This window comes from Protopterus annectens, chromosome 1.part1 (genome assembly GCF_019279795.1).
Source record: "Protopterus annectens isolate FY-2018-M chromosome 1.part1, PAN1.0, whole genome shotgun sequence".
NCBI lineage: Eukaryota > Metazoa > Chordata > Ceratodontiformes > Protopteridae > Protopterus > Protopterus annectens.
The window spans coordinates 1,979,854,608-1,979,875,336 of NC_056726.1; the positions used below are offsets into that span (position 1 = coordinate 1,979,854,608).

General features: G+C 39.4%; 1 protein-coding gene across 2 annotated transcripts in view; it reads left to right on the forward strand.

The window, feature by feature from the left end:
• LOC122813124 (phosphofurin acidic cluster sorting protein 1-like) overlaps window positions 1-20,729 on the forward strand; it is a 3,500,289-nt gene that overhangs the window by 3,401,345 nt on the left and 78,215 nt on the right. For both annotated transcript variants that reach the window (XM_044085266.1, XM_044085275.1), the window contains one exon: window positions 17,846-18,069. In XM_044085266.1, coding sequence (XP_043941201.1) covers window positions 17,846-18,069 — 224 coding nt within the window. The remainder of the gene's footprint in view (window positions 1-17,845; window positions 18,070-20,729) is intronic.

Here is a 20,729-nt window from a genome sequence, read left to right on the forward strand (position 1 = left end):
CCACATCCTATATAAAACTACTCTTAAACAAACTTAAACCATGCTCTTCTTCAGCTGATGACCTTCTAAGCAAGTACCTAAAAATAGCAGCCAATGGCATTGCCAGTCCTGTTTCTATCCTTATAAATAAGTCAATCCAGGAATCCCATGTTCCCTGTCTCTGGCAGAAGTCACATATTATCCTTCTGCACAAAGGAGGAAATTCAACAGATATTTATAACTTTAGATTTATAGCAATCTTATCTCCTGTCACCAAAATACTTGAAAAATCTATTCAAAAACAATTGCTAGACTATCTCCTGCAGGAAGAACTCCTATCCCCTACACAACATGGCTTCCATCCTTCCCACAGTACTAGCAGTGTCCTTATAGCTTATATAGATACTGTCAATAAAGCTAGAGACAGTGGAAAACTAGTCTCTTCCTTATTTCTAGACTTGTCTAAAGCCTTCGACACACTTTGTCACAGGAAACTTTTACTTCAGATGTCCTCACTAGGTCTCTATCAGCCCACCCTTCTGTGGTTCAAAGGCTACCAGTCTAAGGCTACCTGCATAAAAAAAAAAAAAAAAAAAAAAACATCAAAAACTAGGGATGCTTTACAGAGCCAAAAATTTTCTCACCAACACAACTAAAACTACACTTAACCCTACTTATCTCCGCCCCACTCTTCTTTATGGTGCTCCCATCCTTACTAACCTCCAGGATTCACAAAAATTAAAACTTGAACAGTGCTGTCACAAAGTTGTTAAATTTGATTCACATACTCCTTTCAGGACCCAACACTGTATAACACTGAAAGGCCTAAATTGGCTAGAACTGCCACATCAAGTAACATGTACACGTCTTACCACCTTTAAAATTATACAGCATCCATCTGCCTGTCCAGCACTAAAACACATTCTACACAGCTATGTTCCCATTCGGTCATTGCAATCCAGTCACAACAAACTCCTGTCTGTCTACAAACCTAGCAAATCTGTTGGGCATTGTCTATACTTGTACAAGGTTGCTAAGGCCTGGAACACCTAACCTATATCTGTCGTCTGTACCCTCCCTCCCATCTTTCAAAACCACTCTGAAAAACTTCCTAGTTAAAATCTGGCCCTATTCTTGCTCAAAATACATCACAGTACTCCCAAAACATATCCAACTTCTTCCCCGGTGTTTAATCCTTTGTTCCTACCGACCTGTCTTAACATTATATCTTGACATAAGTCATACCTACAAATAGAACTAGCTATGTTCAAAGCCTATGTTTTGTTGTCAAGATGTAACAAATTTGTATGTTCTTATGTATACTACATTTTGTTTACTTTATACTTTTTTGATTATTATAATGTATGCATGAAAATTTACTGTTACTCATGGAGCTTTTCTTCCCTGGCCTCTGCTGAAAAAGGACCTGTGTCCAGTTGGACTTTCCCGGTAAACAAATGTTAAATAAATAAATAAAATAAAATAAAAATCAGAATAAACTATATCCCAAAATATGAATAAGTACCTTTTCATTTCTTATGTGGGCGGTGCAGTGCAGTTAATGTTGTCACCTCACAGCAAGAGGTTCTCCGGTTGATTCTCTGCTGGGGTATTTTCTGTGTGGAGTCTTCATGTCCTCCCTGCATTTTTTAGTGGGTTTCCTCCGGGTGCTCCGTTTTTCTCCCACATTCCAAAGACATGCATCTGGAGAGTTTCTCCGCAGGCCTCTGCTGAAAATAGGCTCTGTCCTATTCGGACTTTCCCAGTCAACAAATGATAAATAAATAAAAAATCAATTATACCTATGATGGTGCTGAGGTAGCGTTGTTGCCTCACAGTAAGACGTTGTCCTGTTCGATTCTCAGGTAGAGCTTCTTCTGTGTGGAGACATGCATGAATGCGTGTACCTTCATTGAAGAGTGTGTGTCAGGGCTGGCAACTCGGCACGTAAAAATCTACTGCCAATCATTAGCGGACCGGAGTTCCGCTGTGGCAACCCCTAACCGGGAAAAGCCGAAAGACACAACAACAACAACAACTTCCTTATTGCTATCTAATTCTCTTCCCTGACTTTCTCTATGAATATACCATAAGCCTGTTTTCCCTCACTTTATATTGCAATTTCCATTTGTATTAGAATAACTTACCCTTAATTTCTCTACAGTCTAAAATTTCTGTAAATATTAAATGATTGTCATTTACCTTGTATCGATTCTTAATCAAAGCTTTTATATTATGTTTGATTGTTACAATTATTTAAACTGCAGAAGTTTTTGTTTTATTTTTGAAGATTGTAAATTTATTGTTTTTAAAGTGTTTTGTAATAATTTAGAGCTTTTCTCCCCATGCCTGCACTGAAAATAGGCTTGTACCCATTAGGACTTTACCAGTAATCAAATGTCAATAAATAAACAAATCAGTTACTTGCAGGGTATTTCTATGAGATTGCTTAATAGTGGTGATTTGTTTCTTCTTGTCTCCACAGCTGTACAGTCTTGTTAGTGTATGCATTAATGTGTGGGTAGTGCAGGGAGGCTTGCCTTTTGCAAAACCACAACCCCCCCCCTTGTATTCAATAGTGTGACGTTCAATAAACAGGTGATCAACACATCAGTTCTTGATAATAATTTCTTTGATCACACATCATATAATTATACAAATGGATTACAACTAGTGTGTCAAGTGACACTTTTATCTAATGAAATGAAAGCTGTAATTTATTGTCAAATTTCTACTTCAATGACTTTATTTTTTATGTGAACCTAACAGTGCAGCAATAGTGTAGTTACACTGTTTTGTGTCTTGTGGTTAAGGACTGTTGGAAATGGGGTTAATGTTTGGTTTTGGGAGTGCCTTTAGTCAGTTTTGCAGCAGATACCAGTATGTGCTATGACAGAACAATGTAGTAAATGTGCTTTCCTATTACCTGCACTGTTGTGTGATCTTGAAATTAATATATATAAAGTCACAGGGGTGTGGGAGTGCAGAGGGGCTTGCACCTTTAAAAAAAAATTATTTTAAGATGTATTGGGATTCGATGAATATTTTCTGATACATCAGCACCAGATGTATTTGCAAAGAAAGGCATACATATATATGGACGTCGATGGATTGGTGTCGAAGAGGTGAGTGTCGGTGATTACACAGTTCGATGATGTGATAGGAACCCATATATATATATATATATATATATATATATATATATATATATATATATATATATATACACACACACACACAGTGGATATAAAAAGTGTACACACCTCTGTTAAAATGCCAGGTTTTTGTGAAATAAAACAATGAGACCACAATAAAACTTTTTCCACTTTTAATGTGACCTATAAACTGTACAATTCAATTGAAAAACAAATCTGTTAGGGGAAAAATATACAAAATAAAAAAACATACAATAAGCTGGTTGGATAAGTGTGCACACCCTTAAACTAATACTTTGTTGAAGCACCTTTAGATTTAATTACAACATTCAGTCTTCTTGGGTAGGAGTCTATCAGCATGACACATCTTGACTTGACAATATTTGCCCACTCTTCCTTGCAAAAGCGCTCCAAATCTGTCAGATTATGAGGGCATCTCTTGTGCACAGCCCTCTTCAGGTCACCCCACAGATTTTCTGTTGGATTTAGGTCTGGGCTCTGGCTGGGCCATTCCAAAACTTTAATTTTCATCTGCTGAAGCATTTCTTTTGTTGATCTGGATGTATGCTTGGGGTCATTGTTGTGTTGAAAGGTGAAATTCCTCTTCATCTTCAGTTTTATAGCAGATGCCTGAAGGTTTGGGGCCAAAAGTGAAAGGTATTTGAAACCGTTCATAATTCCCTCCACCTGGACAAAAGCCCCAGTTCCAGCTGAAGAAATGCAACCCCAAAGCATGATACTGCCACCACCATGCTTTACTGTAGGGATGGTGTTCTTTTGGAGTGATGAGAAGTGTTGTTTTTGCGCCACACATACCTTTTGGAATTGTGGCCAAAAAGTTTAACCTTGGTCTCATCAGACCATAACACATTTTCCCACATGCTTTTGGGAGACTTGATGTATTGTTTTGCACATTTTAGCCGGGCCTGGATGTTTTTCTGTGTAAGAAAAGGCTTCTTCATAGTCCAGACATATGGAGAATACGGGAGATTGTTGTCACATGTAGTACACAGCCAGTACTTGCCAGACATTCTTGCAGCTCCTTCAGTGTTGCCGTTGGTCTCGTGGCAGCCTCCCTGACCAGTTTTTGTCTTGTCTTTTCATCAGTTTTGGAGGGACATGCAGTTCTTTGCAACGTCACTGTTTTCCCATATTTTCTCCACTTTTTGATGACTGTCTTCACTGTGTTCCATGGTATATCCAATGCTGTGGAAATTTTTGTGTACCCTTCTCCTGATGCTTTGTAAGCTCTCTGCAAACCATGGCTTTTGCTGTAGCAAGCAACTGAGTAAATGTCAGGAAAATCCTACTAGGACAGCTGAACTTTATTTGGGGTTAATCAGAGTCTCTTTAATTTATGGCAGGTGTGTACCCAAGAAGACTGAATGCTGTATTTAAATCAAAAGATGCTTCAACAAAGTATTAGTTTAAGGGTGTGCACACTTATGCAACCAGTTTATTGTACATTTTTTATTGTTTATATTTTCCCCTAACAGATTTGTTTGTTTTTCAATTGAATTTTACAGGTTATAGGTCACATTAAAGGTGGGAAATGTTTTGAAATGATTTATTGTGATCTCATTTTTTTATATCACAAAAACCTGGCATTTTAACAGGAGTGTATACACTTTTTATATCCATTGTTTCCATCTGTCCACAACCCTTTTTCCCATTTCTGCATCTGGAGTCAGGCTGTCTCTTCAATACTGACAGTCATCCATTGCCAAGATTCACACTGCCAGGTGGCTAGCCCTGCCAGGTTTAGTACACAATAAATTTTACTGAATTTTTTGCAGACACAAACTTCAAGTATTGTTATTCAGTCTTTTTCTTAATTGCATACAGGGAGGACTTACAGAGCATCAGAAAATGGAAGCTGTTTAGCACAAATGAGATGAAGGGTAGAATTCATAATGAGCTGCTCAGATAAGGCCAGTTGCACCACTGTGTTATATGCATACTATGTGTGGCTCTCAAAGTATCGCTCACCTAAGCAATTTAAACAACTGCCGAAGAGAACCCCCCAATAAGCCTATGTAGAGCATTTGTACTTCAGATAATTTCATTTTGGCTTTGCTTACAGTTAAAGACCAGGAGAGAATATACACTCTTACAGGGTAGATAAAAATGTATTTATGAAAAATGTGTCAATCAGAGGCTATCTTTTCAGTTTAAAACAGTAGTACTGTACTGTTCAGGACTTGTTAGTAACAAGGAAGGCAGTCTTAACAGACATGAATTGTTAATACAGACAAAGTATTTATTGCATTGTGGAAATGTTTCAGTTCTTCTTTGAATGTTGTGTATTGTATGTCAGATAAATCACTGTATGCTATAAAGCCCATATATACATATACACTTACATTCACTAATAGACAGCCCCCCCCCCACTCTTTACCCTGCATGCACAACTATGTCATACTCACACACATATCCCATCAGTCGAATCTCACCACAGAAATTCACACTCTCAGTGGTAGAAACACATTACAGACACACACACATGCGCACACACACACACACACACACACACACACACACACACACACACACACACACACACAAAATATACAACACACAAAATTCTTCAGTAAGATCTAATGCTGATTTAAGTTACAAAGTGACCTTAAACTTGGAAGGAATAAACTAAGATGGTGGAGGACTGCTTCCTTCCTTTGGTTTTCACGTGTTGTCATTGTATAAAACTCACTTAATACCCATTTCGTTAGCATGTGGTTCTTGTATTTGTGAATAAATAGCCAAGCATTTTTTTCTGCTCAAGGTTGTTTATAGTTCAGATACTTCCAAGATGGCTGCTCATTGAGTAACAGCTTGTTTGTAGCTCTCCCAGTGTGAAAACAGAAACTGAGCAGAGAAGGCCAGTAAACTTGTGTTTATGGGTAAATTTCAGTAACTGCAGGGCCAGCCTTTAGTCAACTGATGCCCTAGGCAAATGGGCTCCACATTGCCCTCCCCCACACCACCTGTTGCCCCATTCTGGTCTACCTACACCTTCCAGATTAATGGAAAAGTTCCCCTGTTACAATGGCACCCTAGGCAGATGCCTAGCTGGCCTATGCCTAAGGCCAGCTATGAGTAACTGGCTAGTAAGTGCACTGCCTGGATGCCAGGAATAAAGAAACACAAAAGACCTGGAAAAAAAATTAGCTACAAAAATTAAGGAAGAAACATTGACTGGGGAAAGTTCTGCAGCTGTACAATGAAAAGCAATGCAACTTTCAGGCATGACTTCTAGTAACCTACAGGAAGATATAAAACAACTGCATACAGACCTGGTTAAAATAAACAAAACACTGATGGAGCATATCAACACAAACAACAAAGGGCTGGAAAAAAAATGGAAGAAGCTTTAAACATATATTCAGATGAGATGATAAACCTGCAAAAATTAGAGGTTGAAATAAAAAAAAGGCTGGATGAATATGAGACTGTTCGGGAAGAGATGTTTCAGAAAAATAGTAGAATTAGAGGACAAAGCATGTAGGGAAAATATGAGATTTCAGCTATACCAGAGAATCTGGATGGAACAGACTGCATTAATTTTATGAAAGCACAAATAAGCAACTGGACTGGTATTCCACAACAGGAATTGTTAATCAAAAAGGCACATTGTGTTTATGCTCCAAACCTGACTGTAAGAAAGCAACATAGACCTTTAATATAAAGATACAATCCTACCAGCAGAAAGAGTTGATTCTGACAAAATTGTGGCTGAAGGACAAAGTACTAAAATTGGGGGACAGCAGAGTGCTTTTGGAGAATGATTACTCATTGTACACCAGACAGAATAGGAGCAAATTTATTCCACTATTCAGGGAATGTCGAGATGCAGGTGTGAGATTCAAAATGCTATATCCAGCTGCCTTCAAGGTATTCTTCCCTGGAGGGACAAAATCATTTTTTGATGAAGTACATGCCAAGGAGGAAATAAAAAAGTTTGTCCAACTAAAAGTAAGCTTCTTTTGGTAATAAAGACCACAGAGAGACTGTACCCATGAAACCTTTTCAAAAATTTCAACAGAAAATTTTGGAGAGAAGGAAGGGAGCACGAGAGTTGACTAGGAGAATCGAGAGTAGATTGGAAATGAAGCAGAGACAGGATTTCGGAGATGAACAGTAATAAAACCAGTAACTTAATATGGGATTAAAATGCAATAAATATATTTGTTAAATATGACAGATCAAGAAAATCTGGAAATATTAGACTTTTTCAGAATTTGTTGGACTTGTGGGGGACTCTAAAGCATATGCTCTACTTCATGTCATAAATGTTCGGAAAAGTGCTCTGGGGAGGGGAAGAGTAGGGAAAAGGTAACTGTTAAGTAAAGATGTTGTAGCATGTGGTTTCCTTTACCTGCTGTAAAGCAATGTTTTTGTTATTTTTAAGTTTAATGGGGATTGTAAACAGATACTGCTGTTCTTTTTTTTCTTTCTTCATTCTTCTCTCTCTTCTTGTTCAGTTTTAAGAAATGTAAGCACTGCAGTGTATAAAAAAAGCCTGGTTAAAAAGCACGATAAAAGAAAAAAATAATGTGATAAAATAATGTAATAAAACTGGGGCAACCTGTGTCAAGTGTGTCCACCACTTCTTTTCCCTACTCCCTGCCTTTGGCCCCTGCCCACCAGACCAGCGGACTATAAACAGGGAATGCCACAACAGGGATACCATAAACTGGGAAAACAGAGTTTTACCTACAGAAAAGGTTTCTTTTCCCTACTGCCTGCCTTTGGCCCCTGCTCACCAGACCAGCGGACTATAAACAGGGAACGCCACAACAGGGATACCATAAACTGGGAAAACAGAGTTTTACCTACAGAAAAAGTGTATGTGTTAAAATGTTCATCCTAATTTCTGTAAAGATGAACACACTCGATCAGGCCAATGCTGAACCCTCCATTATCTCTCTCTAGCTTTTTCCCCCTCCCTCCACTCTTCCAGCCATTCCAACCCTGCACTTCCCTACTAGATTCCTTTAAACTCTTAACAATTTGGCTATACTACAGGAATTAGCTATAACATCTTACTGATGAGTGTCAGACACTTACCTTGTAATCTTTAGCCTGGGGGGTTCTAGCAACTCGTCAGGACTGTAGCTCCTTCTACACCAAGCTTACAAATCCTACCAGTGCAAGGTACCATTTTCAAACCGGCGACCTGTATCGAGTGTGTCCACCACGTAAGTTGTTTGCTGTTGTCTACTGTATTTACTACTACATATACCTAAAATTGCAAGTTTCTAGCATATTGTTGCCCTGTAAAGTGCATATTTCTAGCGTATTTGCTGCCTGGCTTGTTACAGTATATAATGCTGTTGTCCGCACATGCATATGTGAAGATATAGCTACTATCTGTTAATTGATTTTGTATGTTCTTACTAGCGGCCCCTGTAAAGTGCATATTTCTAGCATAGTGTTACCTGAGATGTACAGTATATAACGCTGTTGTCTGCACATCCATAAGTGAAGGTTTAGTCACAATCTGCTAGCGGTATCATTGTGCACTTTGTTTTACATTGGAAACTTGCTTAGCAGTAGTAGCAGTAGCACCTGAACCTAACAGATAGCATCAGTTTGCTAAATTTACATGTTTGTATGTTGTTTGCATTATAGTGTACCTAGTAGAGGACTTCCTAGAGCTGAACAATTACATAGGTTACATCTTGCACTGCCTCGTGCACACATGTTTAAAGCTATACGGCACCTGCAAGATGTTTAATTTTTATGTTTTTCCCTGGTAACTGCGTTCTAATACTGCACTGAGAACTTAGCCAATTATTCCTAGGCTACTAACTGCCATAAAGCAGAAGGGAAATAATTTATGCTGAGTTTGAGTCTCACTCAGTACTGTAATTGTGTTAGTCTGTCTAAACCCTTCCTACTCAAATTTTTCATTTAACCTCTCTAAACCTATTTTCTCTCAAACAGTTCTTTCCTGTACTGCCTGCCTTTGGCCCCTGCCTACCAGACCAGCAGACTGTAAACAGGGAATGCCACAACAGGGATACCATAAAATGGGAAAACAGAGTTTTACCTACAGAAAAAGTGTATGTGTTAAAATATTCATCCTAATTTCAGTAAAGGTGAACACACTCAATCGAGCCAACGCTGAGCCCTCCCTTATCTCTCTCTAGCATTTTCACCCTCCCTCCACTCTTCCAGCCATTCCAACCCTGCACTTCCCTACTAGATTCCTATAAACTCCTAACAATTTGGCTATACTACAGGAACTAGCTTTAACATCTTACTGACGAGTGTCAGACACTTACCTTGCAATCTTTAGCCTGAGGGGTTCTAGCCCACTCCGTTCGCTATGCTCACTTCACACCCATCCTTGCCCCCTATTCCCACCCACCTGCAGTAGCTCTACATTTATTCTTAGCCATAACCCCTCCCTTAATTCCCACCAATTAGGCTACACCACTATTCACTCCCTCCCCTTACATCTGACACAATCATGCTACTACCTAATATAATAACAATCCTAACCAGCTTAGTTCTAGCTCACATTACATCCTACCAATGCTCCACAGTCACATGCCCCAACAACTTCCACTGTACTCTCTCAACACCTTCCCTCAAACATTTACACTATAACTACACAACCCCTGCCACCAAAAGCATCCTCCCAATACACACACTCCATTACCAAACACCTAACACACTCAAAAATAAAATATCTCTAAGATACCATAAGCAATTTACTATGTATATAAAACTTATCCTAAACACCTTCTCTAAACTAGCCCTTACTGGAGACATCCATCCTAACCCTGGTCCTCTCAAATCCAACCCAACCACAGCCCCTAGTCCAAGCAACCCCCTCATAACTCAATTCATAGCCAACAAAAAAACAACAGACCCCTACTTATAATGTCCCTAAACATCAGAAGCATATGCAATAAAATCCAAGCTCTACATGCCAGCATAAGCATATATTCTCTAGATATTCTCTTCCTAGCTGAACCCTGGCTCAAACCTCACATCAAAAGTGAGGAAATACTTCCACCTGAATATAACATCCTTCGATTAGACAGATTGTCCAAAAAAGGAGGTGGTGTAGCACTGATATTTAAACACCACCTCAATATCCAACTCCTGAACGCATCTGCCCCTCACTACAACAATGAAGAAATCCTCTATGCCAGTCTCAAACTAAACTCAAACAAAACCATCAATATCATAGGATGCTATTTCCCACCAGGGCAAAATATAATACCCCTAGAAAATCTGTTGAGCTGGGCTAGTCTGTCTCTACCCCAGGAAGCCATCATGCTCGGCGACTTTAACATCAACTGGCTTTCCTGTAATAACAATCTCCCAACCCTTCACTTAAATCTCCATGAGTTCACTCAACTTATCCAATCTCCGACCCAAATCAATAAAAACCCTAGCAATCATACCTTACTTGACTGGATCCTAGTCAACAAAGCCCCTCACTCTTACCTAGCAGGCTGTTTACCTAACAGTCTTAGTGACCACTCCCCCACTTTCCTAATTCAGCACCACACAAACAGTCTGAAGCCCATTATCCACAGGCAAATGCGGAACAAATCCAACTTCAACCCCAACTCGTTCATCTCCTCCCTGCAAAAAATTAACTGGTCACCACTAAAATACCTCAACCTAGATGAGGCTGTCCACTTCTTCAGTATTACCTTCCTCTCCATCCTAAACACCCATGCTCCTGTAAGAAATTCCAAAGTCAGATCCAGGCATGCCCCATGGTTACAAAAGACCACCAGAATCCTAATGAAATCCAGAGATAAGGCCTGGGAGCACTGGCGCATAACAAAAAATATCTCAGATAGGCAATCCTTCCTTGAACTGCGCAATAAGGTCAAAAAGCAAATAAAATTAGACAAATCTCTCAACTATAAATCCACCCTAAACTCTTCCAACCATAATCCTAAGCAATTCTGGTCTACTATTAACTCTATCCTCCACCCAGGGAAGGTTAACACCCCCCAGCCGTCCATCCCCCCCCCTCCTCCAGCAGTATCGCTAAATCCTTCAACAAACACTTCACTGAAACTATAACATCTCTAAACAAACAACACTTCCCTAAATCAGCCCCCCAACTCCTAACCATAAACCCCCCACTCCTCTTTTCTTCTTCACCTCAATACCTACCTCCAACATAAAAAGACTTTTGTCAAAACTTAAACCCACCAAACTTGCAGCTGACAACCTCCCCTCTGAATACTTGAAAATTGCAGCTGATGCACTAGCTTACCCAGTTTCAATTCTAATCAACCATTCTATAACTGAAGGCTATGTTCCCTCTATATGGAAAATATCCCACATCATTCCCCTCCACAAAGGCACTTCCTCCACTGACCTCTCAAATTACCGCCCCATCGCAATCTTCACGCCTGTCTCCAAGATACCTGAAAAATGTATCAACACCCAGGTCTCCAGCTATCTCCTATCTAATAATCTCCTCTCCAATACCTAACATGGTTTCAAGCCATATCACAGCACTACCTCTGCTCTTCTCTCCTTCACCAACACTTTACTTCATCACAAAAACAATGGCCTCCTCTCCACTGCCGTATTTCTAGATCTTTGAAAGGCCTTTGACATGGTATCTCATGAGCTACTACTCTGTACTCTCCCCAACCTCTCCTTCTCACAATCAGCCTGCAACTGGTTCCACAGCGATCTACACGGATGCCACCAATCAGTAATCTGGGATGATAACCTATCACCTCGCCTCCCAGTTACTCTCGGAGTTCTCCAAGGGTCTATCATTGGCCCTCTGCTATTCTCACTTTTCACTAACAACCTACATACAGCTACCAGACAAGCATCTCTTATGCAGTATGCAAATGATTCTACTCTCATCTGCTCTGCCCCTACTCTACCAGAACTCCAACAAATCACACAGGAATTATTCTCTTCTGTTGAAAGCTGGCTATCCAATGCTCAACTCCTACTCAACCCAAGTAAGACCAAACATCTCCTGTTCCAACCTTCCAAATTCACCCAACCCCCCCACTTTAACATTCTCGCCAAAGACAATACCAACATCTCTTCATCAAAATACACAAAATTACTTGGCGTGGAGATTGACAATAAACTTAGATTTGACACCCACATATCTCTCACAATAAAAAAAGTTCACAAGAAACTTGGTGCATTATATCGAAGCCGCCAATTCCTAACCAAGTTGGCTAGAATCTCTATAGCCAATTCCCAGCTAATCTCTACCCTACTCTATGCATCTCCCATACTTACAAACCTTAGACAGGCAGACCTACTTAAGCTGGATGCTTGTTACAACAAAATTGCTAAATTTACCACTGGGGCCTCCTACCGCAGCCATCATTGTATCTCCCTTTAAGAACTAAACTGGCTAGAACTCCCACAACTCCTTCACTTTAATCAACTCACCCTCGCTCATAAACGTATTAACCACCCCACAGCATCCCATCCCTTTAAACCCTTTTCCAACCCTATCACTCCACTAGGCCCCTAAGATCAAGCAACAAAAATCAACTCATTGTTATCAAACCCAAAAACTCTCCAGGAGAAGCCCTATTTTCCTATACCATATCTAAACTTTGGAACAATCTTCCCCCCTCCTTAACTACTCTACCTTCCAGCAACCTTTTCAAGACTGCACTCAAATACCACTTAAATTTGCACTGGCTTTGTCCTTGCTCTAATCCAGCCTAACAATCCCACCCCTATCTCCCCCCCACTTAGACTCGTAACCCAACTATACTACCGCGACTACTAACCGCAGTCAGAATAAACTAGTTGACTTTGCGTACTTTAATAATTGTGTGACAACTTTGTTACAACTTTTATTGTAAATGACAATAAGCTATCTTAACTTGCAACATTTGCTGTATATACTGTTGATAATCAATATCTAGTTACTGTATTAATGCCAACAACCAGTAATGTTGTTTCCTATTGCTTCATATTTGTATCTCTATTTATCATGTACATGTTGTGGAGCTTTTCTCCCCGGGCATCTGCTGAAAGGACCTGCGTCCAGTTGGAATTTCACGGTAAACAAATGTAAATAAATAAATAAATGTGCTTTTTCTCATTATTGTATGGGGAAATGACTGGATTAAAAACCTTAGATTGATTTAGTACCACATTTTAAGAGAGAGCAAGTAAATGAAAAAGAACTTTGAATATTATGAGGCTTTTTTCTAGCACATGCATGTATGCTCAGTAACAGTTCTGCAGCTGGTCTTCATGTTTCCATAGAAACAGTCTGATAAAGAGAAACTGGCTGCTTGGTTCTCAGGTCTCCATGGAAACAATATGCTAAAGAGACTGGCTACAGTCTGGTGGAGAGTGATTGGCTGAGGAAAAAAAAAGAGAAATTGGTTAGGGGATAATGTTTTTGAAAGCATTCAGGGGTTTTCCCAATGTAGATAATTTTCTCTGAACGCATTCACGGGCATTCCTAAGGTAGTTAATCTTCTCTGAAAACATTCAGAGGTTTTCTCAGCTGGGAGAGCTATAAAGAAATGACAAAAGTAATCAGCACTTAGTAGAAACATGGGCTGCGCCATGCACCTTAGCATGGATGACCTTTATTTTAGGTTAACTCAAGTCTGTGAGTGTGGCTGTCAGTTTGGGACATTTGTTCCTATTAGGAGGGTAAAATGTCAGTATTTCATGGTGTATATAGTTTTGTGTGCTAGTATTAAGTTAATAGGTCTTAGGGGTATTGGAGGTGTGTGCGTTATTTGTTTGAGGGCTTTCAATAAAACAAAATGTTTTATAAGATGTGACATAGGCTCAAATGTATATGACAAGAAAGAATTGTATAAAAGTTCAACCTGCCAATGATGTTATCCTCAAAAGGTGGGAATAATATTTTTTTAATACAATGACATTTTCGTTAATGTCTTTAAATGTGAATGGCCTCACAGATAAATACAAATAAGAAAGACTAGCAAACTGTATTAAAAATGTGGAGTGCAAATAGCTATGCTACAGGAGACACACTTAGAAAGGACTGAACATGTGAATTTGATAAAGAAAGGTTTTCAGGATGGTTATTCAACAGAATACCTGGGACAAAGGAAAATACAAGTACTTATATTAATTGCAAGAGGAGCTCCAACAGTGATAGAAGAAGAGTAACAAGATAATAATGGCAGATTTGTACTGCTAAGGGGCTACTGGCAAGGGAAGAGGATTACACTGGAATGTGTTTACATTATACCTAAAACTGATATAATGGAGCTTATGAAAATTCTAGGACAAATAATAATTTTTCAGCAAGGGATATTACTTATAGGTAGGGACTGGAATTTTATTTGCAGCAGTGAAGATGTGTCTGGGGGGCCCAGAATGGAAAATATAAAAAAGGAGGGTAGCTTTTGAAGAAATTTATGAAAGTATTTGGCAAGGAAGATGTGAATTCAGTAATAGGAGTTCGGAGTGAATTTCCATATTATTCCCCAAGATATAAAAAATGGGCTAGGCTAGATAGAATTTACATTTCACGGGACCGTGTGCATTTAATTGAAGGTCTTGATACCCACCCAATAACTATTTCAGATCATGCTCCAATTATAGTTAAAATAAAAACACAGGGTAATGAAATAAAAATGAGACATTGGCACTTTCCCACCTATCTGTTGAAAAGAGAGGAATTTAAGGAATGGGTGGTTGAGATTATTCAGGCACTGTTAGAGAAGATATAAATCTGTTCTGAAAATATAGCTAGAGAGTGGGATAAAATTAAGGTGGAGTTTAAAAATAGGGTGGAAATAAAAGAAAGGGAGCTATGGTTAAGAATAAACAATAATTATTTAGAAGGACTGACAAATGTTAAAGTATTGCAGAATAGGAAGAATCTCACAGAACAAGAACAGGATGAACTGCAGAATGCTAGGCAGAAAATGAGGGATTACCTTGATAATATGCTTAAGCTTAGAAAGATTGCTGTTTTTTTGATAACACTAGAGCACAAAAACTTTTAGCATGACTCAGGCAACAAAAAGTAGAAAAGGATGTCACCAGACTTAGGGATCCTATAACAAAGAAGGTAACGAGATTCTGTAGAGGTGTTAGAAATATTTTGGAAATTCTATGAGAGTCTCTATAAAGCAGAGAAATATAAAAATCAAGAAAAGATACAAATGGAAATATTTATGAAAGAATTAAATATTCCAAGGTTAGACGTATATGAGGCTCAGTTACTAACAGTTAGGATAGGTGGAGATGAGATAAAAATTGTGATGTATAACCAATCTACAGGAAAGTCCCCAGGAATAGATGGTGTTCCTGTGGAAGTTTGGAACTAGGAGGAAAAAACTGATAACGATCTGGAAGGTTTTGTTTAACAGTATCTTAAGAGGAGAAGAAGTACCACCATCCTGGAAGAAAGCAGTGGTAGATGTAATACCTAAAGAGGGTAAATGTCCATCAGATCCAGCTTCATACAGGCCCATTTCAATACTAAACCATGATTATAAAGTGTTCATGCCTATAATGGCTAAACAAATGGCAAAAGTAATGCCAAAACTGATAGACATGGATCAATGTGGTTTTGTGGAGGAGAGGCAAACATTTAACAACATTAACAGAACATTGATAATCCAGAGGGAAGCAGAATATAAGAAAATACCATTGTGTTGGTGGGTCTTGATGCAGAGAAAGCATTTGACAGAGTAAGCTGGGACTTTATGAGCAGGGAAATGGAAGCATTTGCATTTCCTGAACAAAATAATAAGGTTGATTAGGAGACTATATGAGGGATCGGGTGAGCAGAGGAGCCAGGCAGTGATGTCCTCTTTCCCCTTTATTATTTGCATTATATTTATAACCATTAGCAAAGATAGGCTCATAGGTTCATAGATTACTACTAGGCTAACTACCCTTGAGGGCCATTTTGAGCCTAGCCAATTACCCCATGTGAGAATCAAACCATACACCTTGTGTGTGTAAAGTAAACACCTTAACCATTATGCCAAACTCCCACCTATCGAAAATAAGGGACACAGAAATTAAGGATATAACTGGTATGGTAGTCAAGAAAAGCTGGCTTTACTCACAGATGACATTGTTTTGTACCTGACAAAACCAGAAAAAGACACTAGAGTGTCGTGGAACATTTTGAGACAGTTTCATATTTTCTTGGGATACAAAATTAATGAAGCTAAAACAAAGGCAATAGTGGTAAATTATGTCTCCACACATGAACTGGTTCAGGAATACCCATATTTATGGGAACAAGATAGAATGAAATATTTAGGAGTCTTCTTCTACTTTTCCTTCTGCAGTCCGGTCTGCAAAATGATTAGCAGTGGAGTTCTTACAGTGTCGAGTTGCCAGCCCGGCACCCAGCCTTCTACAGAAGGCACACAGATGCACACGCTCACAACTAGGGCCAATTTAGAGTGTCTAGTCCACCTTCAGCATATCTTTAGGATGTGGAAGAACCCCCCCCCCCATGACTGCAGGGAGGACATGCAGACCCAACACAGAAGGTACCCCAGCCGAGAATCGAATCGGAGAACCTCTTGCTGTGAAGTGGCAATGCAAACCGCTGCACCATCACAACCGCCCATAGAATTAAATATTTAGGAGTATGGATTAAAAATTATTTTAGTGTGGCAGCTAAGGATATGTGGGAAAAGACTAAAAAAAAGATAATACAAAAAAATGAGAAAATGGAAGACTCCAGAGAATTTTTTCTCAGGCAAACAGTAAGTGTTGGAGGTGTGACAGGGAAGAAAGAGGTAATTGGGAACACATTTTCTGGGAGTGTGGTGAGTTGGCGGACTTTAAGGATTCCCTGTGGGATGCACTGTCAGAGAAGCTTGATGGGCAGATTGGTCTGACGAGGGAGAGGATTTTTCTGAGCTATGATACAGAATCGGAACTGCCTAGACATGGTAAGGCCTTGCTATGTCTAATAATGGTGGCTGCCAAAAAAGCAATTACTAGAAAATCAAAATTAAAATTTAAACTTACTATACTGGAAGTAGTGAATAAAATAATATTGGTAAAACAACTGGAATGCAGATCTTTAGAAAAGAGTTGGAGCAAACTACATAGGAAAAAATGGGAATTGTGGGAACAATACACAGAAGGGAGGAATGGAGTCTAAAAGGTGGTAGGATTTAAATGAGCTATGTAATGTTTGAGTGAGAAAGATTGGTTAGATTATATATAATGTTTGCAGCTGGGAGTGTGTCAGTATGGTTTGTGATGTAAAATGCTTGCAACTAGGATTGTGTCAGTGTGGTTTGTTTTCATTTATATAAATGTATGATTGCCTGTGTAGTAAGTGATGGTTTGATAAAGATGTTTTTTTGTTTAAAAAAAGGCAGGAAGTAAATAATTTATGTAATATTGCCTAGGTTATATGATATATAGCAATATATGTGAAGTATAATGTTTATATTAATATAGTTTGATTACTTTTATATGAATGTAAATTTGCCTATGTCACAAGTGATAATTCAATAAAGGTGTTTGAAAAAAAGATTGTTTATAGTTCACAGCTTAGAAGTATATGTCATCTTGATTTTTAGATGATGCAAAGAAGAAAAAGCATGCTAATTGTTTTTTTAATCTGTTGTATAAATGGTATTAAATTTGCTTCCTCCGTGTTATTGTACTACAGTATCATTTTGGTGTTTCAGAATAGACCAGCAGTCTTTAAAGTCAATAATGATTTTGCTAAACTTTCCTTAACTCCTTAGCTCTTTAAGTCCTGGAGTGGAAGTAATGGGACTGCAGGTAGATTATTGGACAACACAAGGACAGGAAAAAAAGAAAGATGGCGAAAAGAAAGATGGAGGAATTAAAAACACACTGAAAAGTAACTTCCGCTCCCTTCAAGTAAGCCGAATACCAAATGATGGAGAGCTGATCCCATCACCATCCATGTCTATGACTGTGGTAACAAAGGAGAAAAATAAAAAAGGTAATGTACAAAATGGGGAAAAGAGGGTTGATGCAATGCCATTATTGAACGAGAAAAGGAAAAGTATTCTTACATAAATTCATTTCTTTCTGTCTGCTTTGCACATTCTTATCTCTTTCCCAATTGCAGGATCAGTGAGGAGCTGACCATATCACAGAAAAGTGTACTTTAAAAATACCACAGTAAAAGAAAAAAGATTTTATTACTTTAGCAGGAGTTACCATTACCACCTCACAGAAGAGGTTCTCCGGTTCAATTCTCGGCTGGGTTGCCTTCTGTGCGGCGTCTGCATGTCCTCCCTGCAGTCATATACGTTTCTTCCAGGTACTCTGGTTTCCTCCCACATGCTGAAGACGTACTGCAGGTGAACTGGACACTCTAAATTGGCCCTAGGTGTGTGTGTCTGCCTTGAGTGGAAGGTTGAACGCTGGGCTGGCAACTCAACACTGTAAAACTCCATTGCTAATCGTTGTGCAGACCATTGTTCCACTGTGGTGACCCCTAATGAGAAAAGCCAAAAGGAGAAGTCGTTCTTGTGCAAGATGAATTTAGGAATTTGGTTTGCTTTGTCTTGGAATGTGTTGCTATTTATGTAAATTAACCTTTATTAGTACTGAATTAAATGTTTGTCTCTGTTTCTGGGTTTAGCACAAAGGAATTCATCTTGGTCTCTGCCATTTAAATGGTGATGTTTATAAACAAGTACGATTATGATTAATTGCACTATTGTGTTCTTGTGTTAGTTGGTTATGTCTGAAATTCATTTTTTTAACTGAGTCTGTTATAGAGTATCCAAATTAACTGGCAAGTTAATAATACCTTTTATAGGTTCATAGGATGTTACTAGGCTATTGACCCGAGGGTCTTAAACAAGCATAGCCGTTAAACGCCAGTATAATACTAGATGACAGAGATTGTCTATGCCCAAAGTTTTTCTAGCAAGGACTACCCATGTCCAGGAGACAAGCCGGGGCAGTCCCCAGCAGACATTTATGGTTTCCCATCAAGTCGTCCAGGTTATGGTTAAACAGGGTCATGGAGGTGTTCTGCTTAATATGGATTGGAAGCCTATTCCAGAAGATTAACAACCTCTGAGAGATGTATCTGTCTGTCCAGCAGGTCCTGTTTATGTCACAGGCTAGACTGAGGTCCCTAGAATGGGTGACTCTAGTCCCATTTGACTTAAGGATGAGCAGCATTTCCATTGGATTTCCATCAGAGATAGCCCTGTAAACCAGAAATAAGTCGCCTCTAAGTAATCTGTACACTACTCAGTACAGTGAGAGCGACTTCAGTCTGTCTTTATAAGACATGTGCTAGAGACCCTGAATTTTCTTAGTTAGAAACCTCTGAGGTCTGTCAAGTTGCTGCAGGTGTCTGGTATGGTACATACCAAAGGGAGCATTATATTCAGTAATAGGCCTAATGAGGGATGAGTACAGGCGAGTTATAACCTCTTTTGCTCTTGAGGCGATACCTTTGCTAATCAAGTGAGCGACATAGAATGCCTTCCTCACCACAGTAGACACATGGTGGTCAAAGTTGAGGTCACATTCAACTTGTGTTTCCAGGTCTCTCACTACTGAATTGGTACTTAGGTTATTATTGTTTATTTTATAATCAGCAGGGGGCATTGTTTTAAACAAAGGGAATGATGATATATTTTTTAGCATTTAGTTTAAGACCTTGGCTTTGGCACCAATCATTGGTCTGTGTAAGCCCCATTTGAAGTACGCTGACATTACTAGGACATTCAGTGATAGCACCTAATTTGCAGTCATCTGCCAACTCGGTTAGCCACAGCCCCTCCGTTTTGGCCTGGACTTCTGAGAAATATATGCCAAACAAGAGGAGACCCAGCACTGACCCTTGTGGGACCCCATTGGTGACAGGTCTGCTGGGAGAGGTAAAGTCTTCCACATTGACTGAGTGTTGTCAATCTGTGAGCCAGTTGTCAAACCACATTACAGCATAGGGGTTGATATTCAACTGGGTTAGTTTGTCAATGATGCCTGAATATGGAATAGTGTTGAAAGCCTTGGCCAAGTCAAGATAGGCTGTGTGCACAGTTTTGCCCTCGTCTGTGGCTCTGGTCACATTCTTGAAGGAGTCCACCAGGTTTAGCTGGCATGGCTTCTCCTTGACCAAATTGAACTGGGACAGATCCAGGGTTTAGAGGTCACCTATATACTTATTTATGAGGTCCATAATGATTTGTTCCCTTGCCTTACAGTTGAGGCTGACTAAATTTATGGGTCTGTAGTTACCCGTATCTGTTGCCGAGCTGCCCTTGTGGAGGAGGATAACAGTCATTGTTTTCCATTCAGTGGGGACAAAGACAGTACTCAGAGTGTGGTTGACTAGAGTACCTAATGGAATAGCTAGCTCTTGTTTTAAAACATTAAGAGCACAGCCCGGAATGCCATTTGGTCCCATGGAGGCTGTGTTCTTAGCCTTGGAGAGAGTATTGATGACTTGCTGTTTGGAGATGCAGGGAGGAAAAGATGATGAAGACATGGTTTGTGGTCTGCTTGGAGGGGGATGGGGGTGAAATTTTCGCCAAACCTGTCTGCTAGCAGGTTTGCAATTTCCACAGGGTCAGTGTGTGTGTGGTCCCATCCACATTTAGTTCAGCACACATCTGAGTCCTACCTTTTAGG